The sequence below is a fragment of the Lissotriton vulgaris genome, chromosome 12 (assembly GCF_964263255.1).
Source record: "Lissotriton vulgaris chromosome 12, aLisVul1.2, whole genome shotgun sequence".
NCBI classification, from domain to species: domain Eukaryota; kingdom Metazoa; phylum Chordata; class Amphibia; order Caudata; family Salamandridae; genus Lissotriton; species Lissotriton vulgaris.
Window position 1 is genome coordinate 32492573 of NC_141700.1, and position 25851 is coordinate 32518423.

The following is a 25851-nucleotide window of genomic DNA, read 5'->3' on the forward strand; positions in this document are numbered from 1 at the left end:
TAAACGTTTGGGGGATATTAAGGACAGCGATTGCTGCATAGTTTGGTTTTTCCACTTAAGGGTAAGTTGGATTGTGTTACTGTGTTCAGGAAACTACTTTATAGGATATGGTGTTGCATGCAGTGCTCTTGCATGATTCAAGTTGTCTCTAGAACTGATACTTGGAGGGGGTGTAAATTTGCCTCTTCCCTTTGAGTGGGAATGTTAGGAGGGTGCCAGGTTCAGGGGGCGTCTGGGGTTATATTGACTGTATACTTTCCCTCCTCTCTTCATAGTTGCTCATGTCTATGAATGTGATTCTAAATTGCCTAACTCTTTCTTCAATTTATTCTGCAGGGGTACAACTTCAAGAGGGGAGGGCTTGGGCGAGGTGATTGTAAAGCAGGAAGATACGTTTGATTCTTTCCGTCAAAGAATGATGCAGCTGCACAAGCAGAAACAAACTAATTAGGTAGGTTCAAAGGTGGTAGAAGCGAGCTTCTAAATTACTTCCTACATCAGCTGAGTTTTCTGACATGGCTGAAAGGTGGGGCCAAAATGAGCAGATTCTGCCATCTGTGTTTCAGTTGGACATTTTGCTCCTCACCAAAAATGGATTACACTTGAAAATAATGGTGTTCTTCTTCCACCCCAGATCCTGTGACTTTAATCCTGCCTATAACTTTACTGGGAGTTGTCAATTTTGAGCAGCAAGCTTGATAATTAAGGCAGTCCACATTTGTCTCTGTGTTAGAATTGTGGATTTAAAAAAAGTGGATAATTCCTAGGCAATACTTTATAATAACTTGCTAATATCCCTGTTAACATAGATTATGCTCACGGCTTTAGCTTTGCCAGTAGAGCGTACACTGCTCTGCTGGAGCCTCTTCTTACAACACTAGATGCAAACTCAGTCTTAGACAAACGTTTTGCAGGCTACTGACTGTAGGGTTGTAGCTCAGATTGGTTGGTTTTCCACTAGACTGCGTGTTTGGAATACGAGTCACCCTCTTCCCTTTTTGATTCAGCCAGGGACTCTGACGCAGGAGCCATAAGTGCTCATTATCTTGTCAGCTGAACGTTCAAGATGCAGCAGAAGGTAAATGGCTGTGCCAAACATGGTCATGCTCATAAACCTTGGAGGCTACTCGCTTCATTTGTTTACACTCTACTTCAGCAAATACAAAAAAAATAATTCTTACCTGTGCGGAGAATGTTGCAATCTTGGAAGTAGTGAGTTTGTGCTTCTGGTGATTACCAGACCGACTTGGTGTCTCAGGAACCAGAAATATAATTGAAGGTTGAGGGATGGGTAGTGATACTGTGCTGCAGGCGTTGTGTGTTTTTTGCACACAGAGTCTGAGCAGGTGAGATAAATAGGTTATCGAGAGGTAGAAGGTAATGCTCAATTTACCGAACTGCAGTCTTCGAGGGAAGCGGAATGGTCATAATCCGACCAGATGCAAGGTTTCCCTTGAAGCGGTGGAGGTGCCTTTTGCAGGGTCGGACTGGGACAGAAAATGGGGCCAGGTACCAAAATAAGCGGCAAAGTCTGGCAAATAGGGGCAGTTTAGAACTTGTAAAGATGTGCTGTCTAGGTGTTTGCAAGGCATGAGACTGTAGGTATTCTGCAGGCAATGAATGATATCGGGGAAATCAGCAATGAAGTCTGGCCCACCAGACTATACAGCAGGTCCCAAAACATCCTAAAACACACACACTGACCTGTCGGACCAGCTGTCTGACACTACCTGATTGCTTTGTAAGCCCTCGTTCCAGCCCTGGACTTTATAATAAAGTGGCTTGTTGCAGGTTATTTATTTACAAGCAGTTTTCCCAGGAGAACACTGCTCAACTGACATCATAAGAGACACTAACCTGCATTTCTTGTCACTGCCAGTACTTTCTGACATTGTATAGCCCGGTCTAACACTGGTTGTGGGAGTGGCAGCTACAGTCATCTAGTGTCCCCTTCATGGTGCAAATTTAGCACAGTTGACTAGTTTTTGGAGGGAGTCCCACTCTTCTGTGTACTTGTACCTCCTACCAATTTCCATGAAGGAAATGTGACTACCTGAACAGGTAATCGTGCGGACGTTGCCCTGTGTGTAACTAACCCATGCCTGGGCACACACTTTCATTGGTGTTTGAAGTTTAAAAGCTGTCTTGACTGGGGCGTTTTGAAGCTCTGGATCGGGAATTAGGCTTTGGAGGGACTTGCCTTGATTAATAGTGAAGGTGTTGACTAGACCAGACCTATCTGCATTACTATTAAAGGCGACACCCTACATCCCTGCACCCTAAGTCCAGTTTGGTCTGCTGCCACTATATATGCCACTATGAGCTGTTTAGATTTTGGGTTTCTCACTAGACAGCAAGCTGTCAAACCCAGATCATTATGGTAGTGGCTACCTGCTTCGGAATGCTCAGATGGCTGCGAGAGATTTTAGGTTGCCTTCCAATGCCAGCACAAAGAACATCGATGCACGCTTTGATCCTGTCACGACTACTAGGGCAACATTCTGTATCTGGGTGTTAAGAGTCCTATCAAGCGACTGCAGCTAGTACAAAAAGCGGTCACTTGGTTGCTTTTAAAGCCATCTCAAATTAACATATAAAATTGTCAATTCATAGACTTATTGGCGACGACCACTATCAATTAGTTCTTAATAGTTGGTTCATGCAAGAAGGGAATGTGTCCTTTCCCTTCTTGCACGAACCAACTATTAAAAATCGTTTAGGACCCAAGAATTAATTGATGTACCTACTGGATTATTGTACATATAGTTGTCATCGCCAATAAGTCTATGAATTGACAATTTTATATGTTGGTTTAATTGTGTACCAGTCTTGCACAGAATTTATGTGTTTTGTATGTTTTATGTTTGTTTTATGGACAGCAACTTGAATACTTTGATTTAAATACAGAGAATATGAAAGTGTACGAGTAAAATTTCACTTTAATTTTGTTTTGTGGTCAGTGTGTGTGATTATATTGGTATAGGTACCACTATCTTTGTACCCTCATTAGGGACGAATTATACAAATAACACAATTGGAATACTATACTGCTGTGTATTTCCGTCCGACAGAACCATTATTATTTATTGTTGTATCATTCCCCGTCGTCGGAATGAGAGCCTCTGGAAATAAAAAAAATAACATAACCATAGGTACAAAAGAGAAAAACCAGGCCTAGGCCTCATCTCATTTTGTAGCATATCACCCTCTTTGTGTAAAAGAGCCCAAACTTTCCTCAACAACCAATCAGAATAGCCTCACCCCATAGAACCTTCCTGAGAGAGCCTCAGAGCCTCAGATTTTCTACCGCACGTTGTGCAAGGGAGTCTCCACTGAGCTCTGCTCAGTTTTTCTTTCTATTCAACTTTATTCTTCAACTTTTTTCTTCAAACTCTACTATGTCTGATAAAGAGAAGAAGGCTTTATTCAGGGCCTGTGCTACCTGTGCTAAAAAGAGGCTTTTTGTGGTAGACCAGCATTAGGACTGCATTTATTGCTTGTATCCTGATCACAAGGCCACAGATTGCAAAATCTGTAGGACCTTTTCAACGACGACTTTGAGAGACAGGGAGGGCCGATTGTTGACCTGGCTAGAGAAGATGAAGGCACGGAAGGAAGTACTGTCTTCAGATGAGGAGGATTCTACATCCATAGCTTCCTCCAGAAGATCTAAAAAGAGGGATAGGTCTCCTCCCTCTACTTCATCTGAGCCCCCTGTCAAAACCCACCAAAAGATCTCTGATAGATCTGGAAGGGTTAGTCCCATGAAATCTCCTCACCTCCACCGAGGTGAAAAGGAGAGGCTGGGAAAGGCTGCTGAAAAGGACACAGCCAAAAAGGTGAGAAAGCAGGTTTCTGTTCCTTCACTAACATCCCAGAAGGAGAAGGACGGTAAGAAACTCTCAACGGTCACTCAAGAGACTAAACAGGACAAAAAACAGCGTCCGTCGATGGCGAAATCTGGAGGTACGTCGACGACTGTCTCTCATAAGGATTTGAGTGTTCCGGTGTCTCCGTCGACGGGACCTCTTTAATGACTGCGTCGACATTTAAAATGCCTTCTTGTTCGTCGACTATCTTCTCGACGTCGACTATCATGTCAACGAATATCCTGTCGACGGCCGCTTCGACGACGAGAACTAAGTCGACGACAGCAGTGATGTTGATGACGACGAGCTTGACGCCGTCGACGATCCATCCATAGTCGGCGATAAAAGTACCGTCGACAGACTTTTCCAGCGTCGACGATTACGTCGACGGATCCTTCGACGACGATGGCTTCTTCGTTTCTTTCGACGACGTCGTCGACGATTCAAAAAATGCAGATTTCCACACTGAAACGGCAGGTAACACCGGAGATGACTTCTCCAAGGCGAGTTTTTTTTTAAACTTTTATCGTGACTGCATCCAGTATCTCATTTTACATTTATACATATTACCATCCAACATTCTTTTCTCGTTTTCTCCCATTAACTTTGGCTGATTAACATGTAATCTTTCTCAATTTTTACATTAAGTTCAAGTTGACTCATGCGTATTACATCAATGATCTTTTTGCATTACATTATCGCCTCATAACTAATCCCTGTCCCACCCAACTCCCCCCCCACCCTATACGTCTCCTGGCTTCTACCTTGGTTAGGCACTGTGTTCCTTGACATGGTGACCCTATTCTGTCCAGAAAACTGTATTCGCGTGGAGCTGGCTAACCTGTACATTTGGCGGTCATATTCCTACTCTGTATTTCCCTTGCTCTTCACCCTGTAAATCTGGTTATGGGGTATTCTCCTGTGAGAGCTCTAGGTCCACATCCTCTATCTCCAGCAGCATCCGCTCCCATTCCTGCGCAATTGGGTGTTTCCGGAGCCCCTTCTCCTCTTCTCTACGCAGGGTTACACTCTCCACCCTGCCCCATTTCAGCAAATCAGATCACCACACCTCTACACTCGGGGGGCCTGGCTGATTTCCACCTCATAGTTATGACTCTAAGTGCCAACAAGAGTGCCAAGTCTAAGAGCTTCAGCTGGCTTTTTGGGTCTTTGATCTTTTCCTGTGCCCTATCAGACAAGGCAGCGCCCCCTCCGGGATCTGCAAAGTTGTGATAGTGTTTAGTGTATGGCGGACTGTCCCCCAGTAGCTGCATATTCGTGGGCATGTCCACAGCATATAGAGGAGATCGGCCTCATCCCTTTGACACCGGGGACAACTATGGAGGAAGCGGGAAACATCCTATGGAGCCTTTGGGGGGTGAGATATGCTCTATGCAGTACCATAGCCTGTATGAATTTGACGTTTCTGGACACCCTCCTCTGGTGTTCCAGGACAATCTTCCAGGCCCCGTCCGTCACAGCCTCTCTCGTGTCTAGAGTCCAGGTGTCCCAGAGTGCGGTCAGAGGTAGAGCAGCGTGTTCCCTAATGCCTGTGTAGAGCCATCTCACTAGTTCAAGTTCAAGTCCAGGAATTTGTATAGCGCACTACTCACCCAGAGGGTCTCAAGGCGCTTTTGGGAGGGGGGTCGTTATTTATCGAATAGCCAAGTTTTAAGTTCCTTTCTGAAAGAAAGGTGGTTCTGTGTGAGTAGGAGTTGGGTGGGGAGAGAATTCCAGGTCTTGGCCGCCAGGTAGGAGAAAGATCTTCCTCCCATGGTGGATCTGTGGATGCGCGGAACTGTGGCGAGCGCTTGGTTGGAAGATCTTAGTTGGCGGGTGGGTGTGTAGAAGGACAGTCGTGTGTTGAGGCAGTCGGGTCCTAGTTTGGAGAGGGCCTTGTGTGCGTGGGTGAGGAGACGGAACGTCCCCCAGCCCCCATATAATAAAGGAGATGCACTAGTTCATGTTGTTCTGGCTTGCTGCGTTGTGGGGCACATGTGCGTCGCACATAGTGTGTCACTGTAGCATGTAGGAAGTACAATCTCATTGGGTCTCCTGTTGACTGCGCGAAGGAGGCGTGGTCCAGTAGTGTGTCATCCCGAACAGGTCACCCACTCTATCCACTCCCGCCTCTGCCCAAGGTTGTAACCTGCGTTGCGTCAGACGTCCCTGCGGTGTTGGGAGCCCTAACAGGGGAATGTTATCTGCATAAGGTGTGGTCCCTGCCATGTACGCCAACGCCTTTCACCAGCACATTAGAGCAGTATGTAGCAGGGGGTGGCAGTCTCGAGGGATCCTGGCTCTGGGCAACAGAAGGGAGTGCAGCTCTCCCCGTGCTAATCGGTCCAGTGTGATGTCAATTTCGTGTAGGTTCTTACCCGCCACCCATCGTGACAACCACTGCAACTGGCTTGCATAGTAGTAACCCTGTAGGTCTGGTACACCAAGGCCCCCCTGTCTGGTGCTCAGTTGTAGCTTTTTGAGGCTTATTCGTCGTCGCCCAGGGCCCCATATGAGAGTAATCAGGATCGTGTTTAGTGTAGCAAATATGTGGTGTGGGAGGAGGACCGGCAGGTTTACGAAATAATACAGTATACGGGGGAGCATGACCATCTTCGAAACTGCTATCCTACCCATGACAGATAATTGCAGGGACGTCAAGAAGTTCACACTACTCCGGAGGCTATTAATGGCCTTCCGCACATCACCTTCAATCTGGTCCTACGGTCTTCTATAAACATTAATGCCCAGGTATTTAAATGTGGTTGGCGCTATTTGGATCCGGTAATCACCAAATTGTATGTGGGAGGGTTGTTGCCCTTCGCGGAAATAGAAGCCTAGGGATTTCGTCGGGTTAATGGCCAGGCCAGATACGGTCTTGAAACGGTCAAAGATGGTTGCTAGGCTTGTGTGGTTCCCGTCCAAATCTCGTAGATACAATAAGATATCATCGGCGTAGATTGATATCAGATTATGCGTTCACCCAATGGAAATACCCACCTCGCCCATTCGGGTCTGGAGCACAATCGCCAGGGGCTCGAGTGTCAGTACAAACAGCAGGGGTGATAACGGGCAGCCTTGCCGGGTGCCTCTGTAGATATCGTAGCTATCTGAGATATACCTGCCTGTGCGTGCTCTAGCTGTCGGGTTCGTATACAGCAAACAAATCCATTTTATTAGGGAGTCGGGGAAGCCGAAACGCCGTATGACCTCGAACGTAAACTCCCATGTCAGGGAGTCCAATGCCTGCCGGAGGCATCCGGCCTGAGAAGATCCATTGACGTGGCTGACATGAGGGCGTGGAGCCTCCTCGTATTCTGGGAAGTACTCCTCCCTGGGAGGAAGCCGCATTGGTCTGGGCGTATTAGGGTAGGGAGGTGGGCCTGTATTCGCATAGCAATAGCTTTGCTAAGTATTTTATACTCAGTGGGGAGCATTGAGAGGGGTCTGTAGTTAGTCAAGTCAAGGGTATCCCTGCCAGGTTTTGGTATGGATATCACTGAGGCTTGCATTGTCGTGGCAGGCAGGTGACCGACCTCGTAAGCCGTTTTATAAATACTCTCTAAAATGGGTACTAGCGTTGCGGAATAAGTCTGATAAAATTCTACAGGCAACCCGTCCATGCCGGGAGTTTTACCTCGGTTTAGGGAGCGAATGGCTATTTTGATTTCCTGCTGTGTAATGGGTCCGTCCATCTCGGTCTGTTCGTCCCGGGTCAGGGTTGGGAACGGTAAGTCTCTTAGACATTCTATCATTTCGTCTCCACCACCCTCGGGGGAGGGGCATATAGCCTCTCCAGATGGACCCTAAATGCAGCATTAATATCCGACTGTGTGGACATCTCCCTTCCCTCTCCATCCCTAATTTTAGTAATCACTGGGACTTCGGGGTTGTCTCGTACTAGGCGAGCCAGCAGGGCCCCAGACCTGTCTGCTTCCGCCTGCTGGCGTCTCAAATAATCCTTGTGATCAATGAATCTTAGTGTTTCCAGGAGTTCCGCATGCTCTATGTTGCATAACTGTAAGTCCCCCTTACGCCCAGAGTCTACTCCCGCCGCCGTCTCTAATTCCTTCAGGCGGTCTTCAACCTCTCAGAGTTTCCTGTGAATTTCCTGTCTGGCTCCCACCAGCTGGCCGATAGCATCCCCCCTTATCACAGCCTTCATGGCGTCCCACACCAGTAGGTTCGAGGACGCAGAGTCCCAGTTCTCTCAGAAGTAATTATTTAGTGTATCCGATGGGTCATCCTCTAATAGCTGTGGGTTAAGTCTCCAGGTGGGTACCGGTGTTGGCACCCTCCCCCAGTGTAGATCAAGTGTCAGCGGTCTGTGGTCTGAAAAGGTTTTAGCTATGTAGTCTGAGGACGTACATTTGGACAGCAGAGAGTTGGTACACACAAATCTGTCTAAGCGAGTATGTAGGTCATGCACTGGGGAATGGTAAGATTATTCCTTGTGTGTTGGGTACAGGGTGTGCCATATGTCTGTCAGTCCGCATCCCTGGAGCAGAGTTCTAAAGGAGTCAGCCATCTTTTGTACACCTGTTGTCTGGAGGGGGGGTGCGATCTGTCCAGATCAACATCCAGTACCAGGTTCCAATCCCCACCCAAAATCCAGGGGATGTCCATCCAGTCAGCGAAAGCCCGGCCTACGTTTGCAAGGAATCTATCTTGGTCGAAGTTCGGGGCATAGATGCTGCCCAGGACCAGCAGTGTACCGTCCAGCGTGCCCTTCACCAATATAGATCGTCTTTGGTCATCTACCTTCCTCTCAAGTTCCACAAAAGGGGTGCTGTGTCGCACCCATATGGTAGCCCCCCTGGAAAAGGCCGAGTATGTTGTAGAAAATATAGTTCCCCTCCACTTCTTTCGTAATGTGTGTGCTTCAGACAGTGTTAAGTGGGATTCCTATAGGAATACTATTTGAGCCTGTTGGCGAAGCAAAAAAGCATGTATTCTATGTTGTTTTTGTACTGCTCCAAGCCCCTGTACATTCCAGGTAGCCAGCCTATATTTTCCCTTCATATCAGCCATACTTGGATGCAGGTGCCATAATGGACAGTGCCTCGTGTTGTAATGTTTGTATTGTCAGTGCTAGCCAGGAGACTTATTTCATCCCTCCCCAAACTCGAACTCTATAGGCGGAGCGTAGGAACATTGCTGTGCCAAACCAGAAAATGCAAAACATAACCAAACAATATTTGGTGCATACGCCTTTGGGGGGTCGACTAAGCATGTGCTGTGTCCACAAAGTCACACATTTCTGCGCTGCCGGCTCAACGGTGCCGCCAGGGAGGTTTATTTCTACAAGTATCTATTACTGGTAGCCACTAGGGGGGTTTTCCCGCCTTCGTATCACTGGGCCACACCTCTCTGCGGGAATGTAGGTTGTGAGGTCCATCAGTCGCAACTACCATGTGGTAAACAAATCATCTATAAATGAACCTCAGCATCCAGATATTATAACAAAGTCAGTTCCTCCCGCTTAAGGCCCCCTCCCCCCCCCCTCAACTCAGCATTTCAAGCATTATACAACAGATAAAGGATATCAGTAGGTCCTAGGGCTTCAGGCCCCATCCATTTGGGCAGTTACTCCTGGTCATTGTCCAGAAGTTCATCCGCTGCTCTTGGCGTTAGTCGGGAACAGTACCATACTATGGTCTGAGTCTGAGTGCAATGTACTATCTTCGGTGTCCGTGTTGATTATCTCTCGTTCTTCTCGGAAGGAGCCCACCATTGCGACAGGGTCTTTCTGGCCTTCTTGCTGCTGGGATTTAGTGGGCTTACGTCGTTTCGATCTCGCAGTCTGCGTGGTGGAAGCTCCTCCTGTGTGTTCTGAGCCGTCCTTGGAGCCGCTGGCCGCGATCCTTGAGTCGGTCCTGGATTCTCCTCAATGTCCATTACCTCTAGCCATTCTCCACTTAAGAGGAGTTCCCAAAAAAGTGGGTTTTACTGTCATGTAACACCTTAAGGCGGGCTGGGAACAGTAGGGCATAGCGAAGGTTGGCTTTTTGGAGTCTCTTTTTATCTCGAAGTAGGAGGACCGTTGTTTTTGCACTAGGTTAGTGTAGTCCGCATATAGCGAGATACGCCTGTTTTCATATTCAATGAGGGACTTCTCCCGGGCCTTTTGAAGCAGCGTGTCTCTGTCCCAGTAGTTGAGGATTTTAACAATCAATGGTCGTGGTGGTTGTCCCGGTCTCGGCCGTCCAGTGGTGATCCGGTGAGCTCTCTCCACACAGTAGAGCGGGGACAGGCCTTCCGTGGTCACATGATCTCGGAACCATTGCTCCATGAATTCCGTTGCGCGGGCTCCCTCGCTCCGTTCCGGAAGCCAAATGACGCGGATATTGTTGCGTCGGTTGCAGCCTTCCGCATCCTCCACGCGGTCGATTAGGGACTTCACTTGTTGTATTTGTTGGATGGAGGTGGTATGTTCCACCACCGTCTGGGTGAGGTCCGTCAGTGTCGCACCTTGGTCTTTAACTCTGTCCGCTAATTTGCCGTGATCGTCTTTCAATAGCGAAAGATTAGTGGTGAGGGTTCCCATCTGTGCTTCCATTGCGATTCTGGAGTCCCTGATTTCTTGCAGTATCCGGTCTAGTTTTTCCATCTGTTGGTCTCCAGTAAGGGTTGGGGTAGTCATTGTCTGCGTGGACCCTTCCGGCCGGTCTCTAGGGTGTGTCACGCCGGTGGACGGTCTTTGCCGTCCAGTGCTTTTGCCCCTTTCCGGACCATGGCTGCCTCCTCCGGGGATGATCAGTGTCCAGGAGCGGGACCCGGGGCAGGTCGCCTCCCAGCAGCAATACCTTCTTTTTTCGGGTTAACCTCAGTCTCGTGTCCCCAATTGTCGTCGGTGGATATATGTCCCGCCGAGTAGGGTTACTTCCTGGTGGGCAGCTGCAGGCACCTATTGGCCTTCGTCCCGAGGAGTCATGGGGGGGGGGCCACCTGCAGTGTTTCCAGCTGTTTCTCTCTCTCCCCCCAGCGATGTCGCGCAGCAGGGGTCCAGGCGTTCTTCACGCGGTGCAGAGCGACTGCGGCGATATACAGTGTTCCTGGGCCTTCCACGTGGTCTCGCGCCACCAGTCCCAGTGGTCTGTAGTATCTTTCACCCCAGGCTGTGTCAGGGGGGGAGATGGGGGGGAGGGAAGGAGGGAGAAGCAGGCCTGTCCTTTCCGCAGCACTCCCGTGCCCCCTACCCTCCGATGCCTCTCCAGGTGGTCATTCAGGGCCGCAGAGCCGGTGCGGTGCGGTAATCAGGCTGCCCCCGGCTGGGTCCCGTCTCGGCAGCCCAGCATATATTTGAACACAGTACCTCTAGCCTAGCCCAGTCCGTCTCTGGCGCTGTGGAAGACAGCGTCACGAGCAATTCCACCGGGGTAGTTTCAGGCCTTGGCGGCTGGCGCTCAGCGGTCCGGGCGTGTCCTCCACTCGAGGTCCCGTCTTTTGGTGCAGAGATAGGCCCCAGGTCTCCCTCTCCCTGCCTCTCGATAGTTCCGGCTCCCAGGACCGCCAAAGTTTCGCCGAGTCTTCAGGGGGCCCTGTGGGGCTAGCGCCTCTCCTCTATGGCGTCCCTCTGCCCCTCAGAAAATTCCTCCAGGATCTTTCCTTCCCGGCGGCACCGGAGCTCTAGCAGACTCCTTCCGCCATCATGGCCTGCTAGCCACGCCCCCACACCTTTGCCTCCTAATATGCTGCTGGATGACGAGTCTGATGAAGAGGGTGACCATATCCATATGGGGATGCCTACAGTCCCTCTGATTTGAATGTGAAATGTCAAGAAACAGATACTGAGGAGTACTACTAACACCAGTATGTTCAGCAGGAACAACCTCCTCGAGGCTTGGGTCAGGACATGGTGGCCATGCCAGCCTCTCTAGTTTCGGATTTGCAATTGATGTTGTAAGACTATAGAAATAGGTTTCCGACTTAACCAGCTGTACAGTCTTTACGCCCTCCTTCTCCTACTGTACCCCCGACATCTGCAATCATCGTGGCAACGGTGGTCCCACGGACTGTGGAACCTGCACCCACAGAGGAATCCAGAGAAGTGGTACATGATGTGTCTTCAGATGATGACGTTCAGGAAGATCCTATAACTGACCCTGGCGTGGATTATGATGATAGTGGCCTTCAAGACCCAGAAGCCACAGGACGGGACACTGCTACTTCTCCTCCAGCTGACATTGGAGGATTCCATAACCTCATGGAGAGGGCATCTACAAGATTTGGTCTGCCAATCACAACAGTGCAGTCAGACTGTTTTCTTTATGGCTTTAAAGAGCCATACAAAAAGTCAATCAGACCGATTCCTATCATAGAACACGTATGCTCGGAAGGGATCAAGGTCATGCAGAACCCGGCCACTGTCATTCCTGTTCTTCCCCGGCTGGAAAAGAAATATAAGGCCCCGGAAGGCAGTCCAGCATGCCTACTTGGACAACCTAAGCCAGATTCTGTGATATCACAAGCGGACAGAGCAAATCCAAGAATCCTTCCACACCGCTGACTACACCTCCTGATAAGGAAGGAAGGCGATTGGATAACGTGGTCAAGAGATTCTCCTCTATGGCCAGCCTCCTCTTTCGAGCGGCTAATGCTTTGGCCATCTTGGGCAGGTACGATCGCCAGATGTGGTGTGATTTGGCCCCATTTATAGAACAGCTGCCAGACTCATCAAAAATGGAAGCCAGAAAGGTTCTTGTGGAGGGAGAACGGTCATCGTCCGAGGTCATAGATTGTGCTATGGACATAGCTTCTACGGCTTTTCAAGCTCTGGCTGGTTCAGCTGTTCTACGACGACAAGGCTGGTTGCGGGCGACCTGGTTTCGCCAAGAAGTCCAAAACAAGATCCTGGACCTTCCATTCGATGGAGAAATGCTTCTTGGGAAGCATGTTGATGATGCCCTTCAAAGTATTAAAAAAGACACAGACACAGCGAAGTCCTTGGGGTCTTTAAATAACAGTAAGGTCCCATTCAGAGGTGCAAGAGGAAGAGGCTTCTCCTCTTATAGAGGTGGCAACCAGCAGAGATATTCTTCGCAATCCTCGCAATCATACAAGCCGCAGAGGGGGCGGAGCTTGCCGGCGTCGATGGCGGACGCGTGAGCGCTTAGCTCCTCGCCAAAGCCCTGCTAAATATCCTGCTAACTTATCCTTCACTGCGCCAATTTGGCCCTAAAAGCTCAGCTTTACCTCCGGTAACCCTCGACGCCCCGCAGAGACGATCTGAACCGCGGCGATCCGCGATCGGCGGTCAGGAAAGAAGAACGTCCCGGCGGCAGTTAGCTGGGCCTGCAGCAGCGGACTGTCCTGAGCTGCGGGCTGCCCAACGTCACCTGACGTGCGGCTGGGGCCGCGCTGTTTGAGCCGGTGGTCCGGTTCTCCCCGATATCACTGGGCAGTCTGAGCTGCGGTCCTCGGCGCACCTCTTCCCCCCCCCCCCCCCCCCCCCCCGCACCTCCCCCCGGGACCACTCGAGTGCAGCGGCGCTGTACCTGGCGATACCCCTGACGATGTGGCAAAGCAGGTGATCGAGGCAAGACACGGACAGTGGGCCCTGGCGGATCACCACTGGTCCCGCCTGTACCACGCGGGGTAACAACTGGACAGTGGAGCCTGCTCGCCGGGCGAGTGCCCGACTTGAGAAACGCCGCCTGTAGCGGGGCGACGCCTGTGACCGGCCCTGAGACTTCATCTGGACCCCGCCACTGCCCGGCGCCGCAACAGTGAGTACCCAGTACGGGCACAGCGTCTTGGCGGGGTCTCGGCCTGCAGCGGCGCTAACAGCGGACCCCCCCTCTGGCCAGCTCGAGTATCAGAGTGCAGGTACAGGCGGACATTGACGGCATCGTGGGCTCTCGTGGTCGTCGCCATTTTGAGTCCTGGCCATGCAGGAAACGGAGCCCGCTCTGTGATAATTGTCGGGACCTGGGGTGAACCGGTGGAGATGGTGGTTCACGTTGGCTTGTGCAGTGGTCATCAGCACAGAGATTGGATGTGCACGCCCTGAGGGAGAAAGTTTGCTGCTGAAACACGTGGGGGAGTAGGGCACCCGGTCCGGAGCGGTCTGCACCCTGGACAGCCCGAGGATATAAGTAGACTGGAGCAGAGCCGCAGTGTGGCGCAGCACTGGGTGGCGGAGTAGAGTTGCGGCTGACCGCTATTAGGCACTGGCCTGGTTCGCCGGACAGCGGGATTTCGGACTTTTTGCTTCTGGTGTCCCTGTGAGAGGCCTGCTCGTGGTTGCAGTGAGCGCATTGGACACTGAGGTGCGCGGCGCACCCCTGGAACATTCGAACTGTGTGCAAACGACGACGCGGCGGCCGTCATTTATGACAAGCAGAATAAATATGGGGAAGAACGACAGAACTCAGGCGAAACTCTCCTTTGACCAGCGCCGGAACAAGGGTCCAGAGGCGCCAGCCACGGAGGCGTCCCCGAAGGGTGCTGCCCCGGACGGATCAGCGGCCACTGAACTCCGAGACCTACTGGTGTCCATGGAAAAGGGAATACAGGATAGCATAGCGTCCATTGGAACCAAAATTGATGCCCTGTCATACCGAATGGACCGCATGTCCGAGCGTGTGGACAAACATGCGGAGCGCCTCGACATGGCGGAAAGAAGACTCACGGAGGCGGAGGAGGCACAGACTGAATGGGACACAGACAGAAAGCAGTTTGGCAGACTTCTGCAGGTGATCCAAGACAGGTCAGAAGATTTAGAAGCGAGGTCTCGGAGGTCCAACATCCGTATCACGGGAGTGGCGGAGACCACCCAGACTGGCAAGATGGAGCTCTTCGTTGAGAAACTCTTGAAGGTGCTGCTGGGTGAGGATGCTTTTTCGCCCATGTTCATTGTTGAGAGAGCCCATCGGACACTGGGTCCTAAGCCAAAGCCGGGCGCACTCCCCCGCCCCATAATAGCGAAGCTCCTGAACTATCGTGAGAGGGACACAGCGCTACGATTAGCCAGGGATAAAGGCAAGCTGCAATATGAGGGCATGGACATCTCTTTTTATCCTGATTTCACTGCCAAGGTTCAAGAGGAGAGAAGACAGTTTGCCCCCTACAAAAAACAATTGCGTGACCTGGGCTTAGACTATGCCATGATGTACCCTGCTAAGCTCCGGATCAACAAACAGGGTCACTCACACTTCTTCACGGACCCTAGGGAGCTCCAGAAATCCCTGAAGGAGTGGACCAGAGAGCACAGGGACGCGCGGAGGAACCACGACGTCGACACCAATGGGGCCTCCCAAATGGATGAGCAAGACTGACCATACTACGCTTTCCCCCTCAAGGGAATCCCTGTTTAGACAAGAACGTCTCGGCCTCAAGACCTACGGTGCCGTGGGGAGTGATGTGAGGCAGAATAGGGCTTGTCCTGATGGCGTCCACTGGATCATGTGCTGGAGAACCCCAGCGGACACACTGGTGGGTGATGAACCTCGCATTCTTTCCTGGGTTGGGTAAGGCCTTGAGGAACACCAGCCCTGGGCCAACACACAGTGTTGACGATCACAATCCATGGGGGGGTGGTTTGAGGGGCAGGGGACCTGGGGAGTTCCTGGGAACCGGGGGGAGGGGTGGTTCGGTCCTCCTCCCTTGCCATCCTGGGCCTTGCTTATGGCGAGTTTCTACCGACTGGGGCTAGGCGAAGGGGCACGCTAGCTTTGCGGTTTTGTACAGTTGAGGAACTGATTCTGACTGGCAACCTCTGCCCTGGTGCTTTTGGCTGTTAGGCTCCGCGTTGAGCCGGTTTAAGGACTGTTTTGTGTCCATTATTTTTGGGATGAAGGGGGGTGGTTTGGGACTCTGTCTGACCTGGTTGGGGGTGGTCGGCTGTGGGTGGGTCTGGAACGGGGAGGCCGGGTTGGGGAGGCCTGCCCTGGGTGGGGAGAGTTTTGGGAGCGGGAATGTACTTTCTGTTCAGTTAATGGGATATCGAAATGTTTGTCTCGCAATGTGTTACCTGTGGACATAACAAGCACGACAACGTGCAATGACGGAACTGCTGTCCGCTACCTATGGTATTTGTGGATGGGATGACTAGCGCTAATGGGGGACACGCTGCACACGCCCAGTTGGAATTTAATTTGTTGACCTGGAACGTGCGGGGCCTCAACGATTACCGCAAACTTCGTAAGGTCCTTAGTTATTTACACAGGCACCATGTCGATTTAGCGCTCCTTGATGTCCAAACACTCGAGTGTGCTGCGGTCCATTAGGCGAGATTTGACAACCCTTGAATCCCGACTGTCGGACTTGGAGGAACGACAGGGGGGAGGCCGGGGGTCTGGCACTGACGCCCAACTCAAGCAACTGTTGACGGAATTCCACGAACTAGCCGACAGGGAGGTATTACACATGGGCAAATACGCGACGGCGCGGCTTTACGGGGAGAGGGATAGGCCTGGGGCGCTCCTGGCTCGGATGGTGCGTGGAACCAGAAGACCTCTGGTGGTGGATGCACTGCGCACGCGGGGGAGATACTCTCGGACGAGGAGGAGATCCTCCTCACTTTCCGGAAGTACTATGTCGAGCTATACAAAACAAGGTCGCTGCGCGTAGAGGATGAGATAGATGAGTAGCTCGAACACATAGCCATGCCATTTTTATCGAACTCAGACAGAGAATTCTTGATGTCCCCCATACAGGAGGACGAGATTCTGGAGGCTCTATCAAGCATGCGATCGGGTAGTGCCCCGGGCTCTGACGGCCTGACGGTGGGCTTTTATAAATCGTTCAAAGATCAGCTGGTCCCGCATCTGATAACCCTCTTCGACGAGATATGCGAGGAGGGCACTTTGTCACACACTATGAGAGAGGCCCTATTGGTGGCCATTTTAAAGCCAGGGAAACCCCCGGAGTCCTGTAGCTCATACAGACCGCTTAGCCTGTTAAACGTGGACGCAAAAATTGATGCCAAAGTTCTGGCCAACCGCTTAGCGCTCCTGGTGCCGGGCCTGGTGGCCCCTGAGCAGTCAGGCTTCGTCCCCAGTCGTAACCTCACATATAACATTCGTACGGTACTAGGAACAATGCAACATGTGCGGCAGGAAAACACTGCCTTAGCGGTTTTCCTTGACATGGAAAAGGCCTTTGACTCCGTGGAGTGGCCTTTCATGAGTACTCAGGAAGCTGGGCCTGGGAGAGCCCTTCCTGCAGAGGCTGGGAGCTTTGTACTATCAACCCACGGCAAGACTGAAGATAGGGGATAGAGTGACGGACTCGTTTAATATCAGTAGGGGTACTAGACAGGGGTGCCCCCTCTCACCACTGCTGTATGCTCTTGTTGCGGAACCGTTGGCCTGTGCTATTAGGGAGGATCACAGCCTGGAAGGTATAAGCTTCCCTACATACAAGATAGGCATCTCGACGTATGCTGACGATACCCTTCTCTATGTTCGCCAGCAGGAGACGAACCTCTCAACTGTTCTACGTGAGGTCGTTCGCTTTGGTGCTCTCTCTGGGCTGCAAGTGAACTGGGACAAATCCATCGCCTTCCCTCTGACGCCGGTGATGCAGCCTTTTGATATGGAATACCCCCTGAAGTGGTCCTCTGACTCAGTCAGATACCTGGGCATTCAATTGCATACTGACCCGGAAGTCCTAGTCAGGGACAATTACGGCGTGGCGTATGCCAAATTGGTAGACGATGTTGAAGCCTGGTGTAAACTCCCCCTATCCCTTGTAGGCAGAATAGCCATCATGAAAATGATAGTGCTGCCAAGGTTCCTCTTCCTCTTTAACAACATTCCTGTGGTCTTGTCGAAGGCCTTTTTCAAACAGCTCACGCAAGTGCTTATCAGACTGGCGTGGGGAGGCAAGCAACCCAGAGTCCGATGGTCGACTCTGATGCTCCCATGTGAAATGGGGGGACTGGGTGCCCCTGACCTGGAAAGGTACTACCGTATTGCGCAGGCAGCCCATCTGCACACGTGGATACATGGGGATCCACGCATTCCACATGTAACCCTGGAGCGCCTATTTGCGGAGCCTCTTCCCCTCCCGGCCACCGTCTGTCTCCCGGACGATCGCACCATTGGCCAGTTGGACTCCCTTAAGTCTACCGGCCATGCCTGGCATAGGCTCACTCGCGCGCATGGCTATCTACTCTTGTACTCGCCACTTATGCAGGTCGACTGGGCACTGTGGCTGGGTCCCCTTGGGGAAAAGGGAGTCACGGAGGCCCTGCGTGCGCTGGGGATCCAGAAAATGGAGGATCTGTTTACGGCCGGGGTCTTACGGACATGGGACCAGCTCCCATCCATCCCTTCAGGAACCACGCTGTTGCAAACGTTCCAGTTCCATAGACTGCGATCGGCATGTAAAGAAGTACTGGGCCCCGAACTGGAGGAACCCCCAGAGGTCCCAGAGCTAACCTACGTCCTTAAAACCAAATCTTCTAGCAAACTAATCTCTAACTTATATAAGCTGGGTACTGCACAGCAGCACCCCCAGTTCTCCAAGGCCAGAGAGGCATGGCAGAGTGACCTGCACGCGCCGATAGACGATGCCATGTGGAAGTATTGTTGCTCCAACACGCGTAGACTCTCCCTTAATGGAAGACATAGACTGGTGCATTTTAAGTTCCTCCAGCGGGTATATCACACTCCGGAAAGACTCCACCGGTTTGGACTGAGACAGTCTGCGGAGTGTGAGCGATGCCACGCTCCGATGGCGGACTTTATCCACATGGCATGGTACTGTCCGGGTATTCAGAAATTCTGGGCGGAAGTGTGCCTGGAGATAAGTGAGGTCATAGGTTCGGCGCTGTCTATTGGCCCAGAACTAGCGCTGCTGGGATACTCTAAACCGCTCCCGGCGTCCCAGCGTAAACTAGTCGATATGGCCTTACTGACGGCTAGGAGGGTGGTGGCCCAGTGCTGGATGAGGGGGCCTCTATCCACCAAGAAGAGATGGGCGAGGGACCTACTCCAATTCTGCACTCAATCGGAACTCTATAGTGAACTGCTCCCCCCTAGAAGTAGGCCTAAAAACTTCTGGGGTCTTTACCAGGATTACGTGCAGCGGGGGAAGGAGGAGGGCCCGGAGGAGGCCGAGGCCCTGGACCTCCCGGATTCCACGGAGGACTAGGTGACACGGCTGATAGTGTCCGCATGGGGGGTCTGTGGGGGAGGGGAGGTAGGGGACACTGAAGAGCGCCAAATGAGCCCTGTAGGGGGGGTTTGAATCTGGAGGTGGGGCTCTTGGAGTGTTATCTGTAACTTTAGTACACATTGGCGCACTGACACAGATGCTTGGAGTTGGCTAACAGGGATACCATTGCGAGCACATGGGGTGGGGTGGGGGGAAGTTGGGTTAGTTAGTTTGTTTTTGTCTCTCTTTATTTTCCCAAGACCTTGGACACACACAAACCTCAGATGCCTGCGGGTACCCATGGCTCTTTACACACTCTTGACGAGCTTTGTCCGAATAATGTTAGCTTTGATGAAGTGCTGCTTTGTACGCCGCCGGGCCCCCGGGATGCCGGCTAAACGGCTGTGTAAATCATTGCAGAACTCCGCGACCCAGCGGCACTATTGACTCTGTATACAAGATTATACATGTGGTACAATGCAAGCTGTGATTCATAAGAATAAAGGTCTTTAATAAAAAAATTTTAAAAATCATACAAGCCGCAGTATTCTAACCAACGCCAGGGCCAGTCAGCTTCTTTCTCTCGTCAATCTCAGAGAGGACGTCAGAATCATCAAGGACGCGACACTTCCAAGAGGCAATAGCGGCCTCCTATCTCTTATTACTATTCCTTCCTCCCCGAGAACATCAGTGGGAGGCAGGATATCTTTGTCTAGACAGCTGGAGAATTATAACATCAGACCAGTGGGTCCTGAATATTGTTCAGAGTGGCCATACGTCGGAATTTCAAGATCTTCCTCCAACCAGAGCTCCAGGCGCCAGTCGATCACAACATCTAAGTCTGCTACGTCTCGAAGCCCACCAACTTTTCATCAAGGGGGCAATAGAACCTGTACCTCTTTCGCAGAGAGGGAAAGGGTTTTATTCCAGGTTCTTCCTGGTTCGCAAGACTACGGAGACTTGGCGCCCCATATTAGATCTACGGGAGCTCAACACCTATCTCATCAAACTGTCCTTAAGGATGGTCACTCTCCAGGATATTCTGCGTCTACTGAACCCAGGGGACTTCATGGCGACTCTGGATTTGGAAGATGCGTACTTCCACGTACCAATCCACCCAGCTCACAGGCAATATTTGCGCTTCACAGTAGGCAAGAGCCATTTCCAATTCAAGGTGCTTCCGTTTGATCTTCGTTCTGCACCAAGAATATTTACAAAGGTGTTGGCCCCGGTAGCAGCTTTCCTCAGGAAGCAATCTCTGGAAGTTTTCCCTTACCTGGACGACTGGCTAGTCAAAGCTCCTTCTTTCCAGGGAACTTCCAAGGCCGTTGCAACTTGCATTCAATTGTTCGAACACCTGGGCCTTCAACTCAACAGGAGCAAGTCAGTTCTGCAACCGTCCACATCAACAAAGTTCCTAGGGGCCATTCTGGACTCAGAACAGTGCAAGGCTTATCCTTCAGACGAACGTCAGAACAAGCTAATGCTCTCGGCTCGCCAAGTACTAAAGAGGAGATCCCTCTCAGTACGGCTCTACAAATCTCTGATCGGATCGATTTCATCTTGTATACCATTGATTCCGCATTGCAGGCTGCGAATGCGTCCTCTACAAGAGCAACTTGACAAGCAATGGCACCAAGCAGAAGGCTCTTTCAACTACAACATTTTGGTGACACCAGAGATGAAGGAGGCATGCGCATGGTGGGTAGTGAGAAGCAACATTGCAGAGGGTCTGACTTTCAGGCTGCCTCCGTCTCCTATGGTCCTAACCACGGATGCCTCGTTAGAAGGCTGGGGAGCAGTGCTCCAGGAGCTGCAAGTCAGTGGACACTGGGATTCGCAGCAACGCCAGTACCACATCAATCTGCTGGAGCTGACTGCCATCCGCCTAGCTGCGTTTCTCCTGAGGATTCGAAATCATCTGGTGCTGGTCCGAACAGACAATACGACAGCCATGCACTATATCAACAAGCTGGGGGGGACACAGTCCCTAACTCTTTCGAAGGAAGCTCAACGAATTTGGGATTGGGCAATTCTTCACAAGGTCACTCTGACAGTGTAACACCTGGCAGGTTCGCTAAAAGTCACAGCGGATGCACGAAGTCGTCAAAAGGCAGCCAATCACGAATGGGAGTTAGATCAGTCCATTCTGGAGGAGGTGTTCTCGGTCTGGGGGACCCGACCATAGACCTCTTTGCGTCGCCGGAGAACACCAAATGCCGGTTCTACGCAAGCAAGGATCACCATCCGGGATCCTTGGAGAACGCACTTTCGATTGCCTGGTACGGCGCATTCTTTTACTCTTTTCCGCCAATACCCCTAATACCGAGGTTACTCAGAAAAATCAAAACGGAACTGTGCAAAATGATTCTGATTGCACCAGCGTAGCCCCGGCAGTTCTGGTACACAGAACTCCTCCTGCTCTCCCAGGATCATCCCATTCCCCTGTGACTAGTTCCGTCCCTGTTATCGAAGTCTCAGGGTCAGGTGCTGCATCCGGATCCGGCGTCACTTCACTTGACAGCGTGGCTCCTGAATTCAGGGAATTCCGACATCTGAATCTCCCCAAAGAGTGTAGGGAGGTTTTGTCTCAGTCTCGAGCACCAAGCACTAACAAAACGTACAAGGCAAAATGGAGGAGATTCTGCCTATGGTGTCAGAGACAAGATCTCCACCCTTACAAGTCAGCTCCACATCAAATTTTGCCATATATCCTTTCGCTGGCTCAATCTGGATTGGCTCATTCTTCGATAAAAGTTCATCTAGCAGCCATCTCAAGATTCCGGCGGACATCTTCAGGTCCTTCCCTTTGGTCTGCTAGAATTGTCAAGCAGTTCTTAAAGGGCCTGTTTCGGATGTATCCTCCAGTCTGCCCTCCGCCACCAATTTCGATTCAGAAAAGGGGGTGGTGATGAACAGAGTGTCTGAATTAAGCAGACCACTCTTACCCAGTCCAAAGATCAGGGCTTGATCCATCACCGTTATTTATCTCACTGCCCCATCCCAGCTCAGAACCTGGCTATATGCAAATTAGTCTGTCCCTGGCCCAGTGCATCATGGGAACAGGGCAGACCAAACTACCAAGCCAATTCTTCACCAGAAAGGAGACAAGCTACCGGGGACCGGTTTCTGGCATTTCCGCCTCTTCGGCCCGGCTTGCTTGAATCCTGATGGAGCAGTGAGAAAGGGACTCATGTCTGAGTATACCCTGCCACACCTATTGTGGCCAAAAACGATTCAGAAAAGGGGGTGGTGATGAACAGAGTGTCTGAATTAAGCAGACCACTCTTACCCAGCCCAAAGATCAGGGCTTGATCCATCACCGTTATTTATCTCACTGCCCCATCCCAGCTCAGAACCTGGCTATATGCAAATTAGTCTGTCCCTGGCCCAGTGCATCATGGGAACAGGGCAGACCAAACTACCAAGCCAATTCTTCACCAGAAAGGAGACAAGCTACCGGGCACCGGTTTCTGGCATTTCAGCCTCTTCGGCTCGGCTTGCTTGAATCCTGATGGAGCAGTGAGAAAGGGACTCATGTCTGAGTATACCCTGCCACACCTATAGTGGCCAAAAACGATTCAGAAAAGGGGGTGGTGATGAACAGAGTGTCTGAATTAAGCAGACCACTCTTACCCAGTCCAAAGATCAGGGCTTGATCCATCACCGTTATTTATCTCACTGCCCCATCCCAGCTCAGAACCTGGCTATATGCAAATTAGTCTGTCCCTGGCCCAGTGCATCATGGGAACAGGGCAGACCAAACTACCAAGCCAATTCTTCACCAGAAAGGAGACAAGCTCCGCCACCAATTTGGCAACTTAATCTGGTGTTGGCTCAGCTAATGAAAGCTCTGTTTGAACCTATTCACACAGCGGATCTAAAATTCCTTTCTTGGAAGTTAGCCCTCCTTTTAGCTCTGACATCTGCTAGGAGAGTTAGTGAACTTCAAGCACTGTCAATAGTGGAACCTTTCCTTCAATTAAAGAATCCTAAGTTCATCCCTAAGGTTCCTTCTGAATTCCATCTGAATGAACCTTTGATTTTGAAATCCTTCTTTCCACGGCCTACTACTCCGGCAGAAAGATCATTGCATTCTTTGGACGTTCAGAGGTGTTGGAAATTTTATTTACAGCGCACAAAATCCTTTAGAAAATCCTCACAACTGTTCGTGTCTTACAGTGCACCGCGGAAGGGTTTTCCTCTAACCAAAACCAGCATTTCACACTGGATTTCCAGAGCTATTCAGTTCTGTCATCAAGGAGCGGGCAAGCCCCTTGAAAGGAAAGCCTGTGCTCATTCCACAAGATCAGTGGCATCTTCAGTGGCTCTTTTTTCTGGAGTCCCTATCAAGGACATCTGCAGGGCAGCGACGTGGAGCAGTACACATACCTTCACGAAGCATTACTGCCTGGAATCTGCTGGACGGGACGACGCTGCTGTTGGACAAGCAGTCCTCAGGAATCTTTTTCAATGAGAGGTGAGCTTTCCCTACAATCCCGCCTTCCTGTGTAGCACATTTTTGTATTGGTGATAATTCTTGTTCTTTAATAGCATTGTTTCATTGTTACTTTTAGTATTGCTATGGTGTCATGCAATCATATTTCTGTAACAAAATGTGCTTTGGTGACTTACTGCTAGCTATTCTGATACAAAGCATGGGAATCTATGAAAGTTCCAATTCTGGGGTGAGAAAACAAGTTACTTACCTGTAACTTTGGTTCCCCAGTATTGGTAACTTTCATAGATTCCCATGCGCCCACCCTCCTCCCCTGGGAAAGCTCAGCCTTTTTTCTGAGATAGTGGCTGTTTTCACAATGGCTACCAAAATCTGAGGCTCTGAGGTTCTCTCAGGAAGGTTCTATGGGGTGAGGCTATTCTGATTGGTTGTTGCGGAAAGTTTGGGCTCTTTTACACAACGAGGGTGATATGCTACAAAATGAGATGAGGCCTAGGCCTGGTTTTTCTCTTTTGTACCTATGGTTATGTTATTTTTTTATTTACCGAGGCTCCCATTCCGACGACGGGGAATGATACAGAGCATGGGAATCTATGAAAGTTCCCAATACTGGGGAACCAAAGTTACAGGTAAGTAACTTGTTTTCTTACTTGAAACTGCTGCAGTTTGTAGTAATTGCTCGTCTTCGAGTGGAATTAATCTTGTTGACCCCACACTGGTTTTAGCATGCACTCTAGGCAATTCCCCTTTGTGGTGTGCACTGGAAATTGCTTTTACTAACAAATTGTTTTGTTTCCTCTTACATGACTCGTTAGAACAATTCTGCTTCCTGTTAAGTCAGGCATTCCCTATCATAAGGTCTTTCTTTAGAGTACTGGGAACCTATCGGGGAGTTGAACAGTATACATGGGAACATTGAAAGAACTGTAGTAGTATTGCTAAGTACTTGGATTCCATGTATTTTACCTTTTCCTTAGAGAGAAAAACTGTTTTGGCAACGAGACTAGGGAACACTGTGAGTTAAATTACTTGCTAGGAGAAGAGTATTGAGGTGTCTCTTAACATGGGTGTCCAAACAGTAATGTCCTTATCTAGCTGTATCTGTATCTAATGTAAATTAGCAAACAAGCGTTGTATTCCACGGGAGACAATATTTGAAATATTTGTAACAACCTGTGGTATTTGAATAAATAATTGAATTGCAATGGATTCCTGTTTTTATTTTTAAACCTTTATTAAATGTCTTAGTCTGGAAAGTCCTGACACCTTTTAGTTTGATTCTGTCCCTTGTGCCCAGCAGGAACGTTCTATGCTTCTGAAACATGCACTATATAACAGTGTCCACATACAGGTTTGCAGGTGTCGATGAACCCACTAGAACTACAAACAACCATATTTCCACGCAAACCATCATTCACTGTTGTAAAGCAAAAGACTAACCCATTCGATTCATGTCTGTTGAGACTGAAAAAGTGATCGACCTTATTAAAAAAAAAAAAAAGTCATCTGACATATTTTGTAGCAGTACAGTACATATTCCAAGCAAGTTGCCCTTTCACATACTTTTGCTTTTAAGGACTATATTTTCATCTGTACTTCAGGTGTGTGATAAATGTAACAAGAATGTAATGCAAATTCTCAGCGAATCATCCAAGTTGGCATAAGTAAGTGTAGATATGGCATTTTAGTTGATGTCACTTTGTGAGAAAAGTTCACATGATGGTGAAGGGTACACAGTACATCACTGGTTATGTTTGTTTCATTTTATTTTATCTGATTACCTCTTGTGTTTTTTCCCGAACATGTTGTCACGGATAAATCATATGATGTTGAATAAGTTCGCAAAAAACAAGTAGTGGTTTTGTATCTGCTTGCACAGAAAGACTCATGTATTTTTAAGTTGCGCTGAAGTTGTTGGTTCATGTATTCTAAAGCTTTATTTACATGCATTTTGTAGATTCAAGGCCACCGAAGAAGGGCTAACCAGGCCCAAAATGCATTGGGCATTCTGTGAAAAGATTGGAATGACTTCCTGAATTCTTCATATTGAAAAAAAGTTCATGTATATAATGTGTGAATAATCATTATTTTCATAAAGTGAAGCTGATTGAAAAGCTATTGAGACTGTATTGTTATTGTTCATTTTAAGTTTAAGTGTTAAGAATTATAACTTTTGAAGAAAACATTATGTACTGTGTAAAATGTTTGATGGAAATTGCTATTCCAACAGTGCGCAGAGGTCAGGTCTTAGCGACTTGTGTTAGGTTCAGACAAAACGTGCCACCACTGCAGCATGCTCCGACAGGAACAGAGAGTCGAGGTTTTAAATTTTAATCAAAAAGAGGAGTGCTTCTCTGATTGATTGATTTGTACAGTTCTGTTTGGCCATTGGCCTTAAGATGGAATTTGCATACCTGC

The 25851-nt window shown here is 49.8% G+C and overlaps 1 protein-coding gene across 10 annotated transcripts in view; it reads left to right on the forward strand.

Annotated features, from left to right (window-relative positions):
- LOC147673142 (SURP and G-patch domain-containing protein 2-like) overlaps positions 1 to 25551 on the forward strand; it is a 183621-nt gene extending 158070 nt beyond the window's left edge. For all 10 annotated transcript variants that reach the window (XM_086946878.1, XM_086946881.1, XM_086946883.1 and 7 more), the window contains 2 exons: positions 337 to 451; positions 25391 to 25551. In XM_086946878.1, the coding sequence (XP_086803004.1) occupies positions 337 to 451 (115 nt within the window). In that variant the 3' untranslated portion in view covers positions 25391 to 25551. The remainder of the gene's footprint in view (positions 1 to 336; positions 452 to 25390) is intronic.
- Positions 25552 to 25851: the final 300 nt, after the last annotated feature.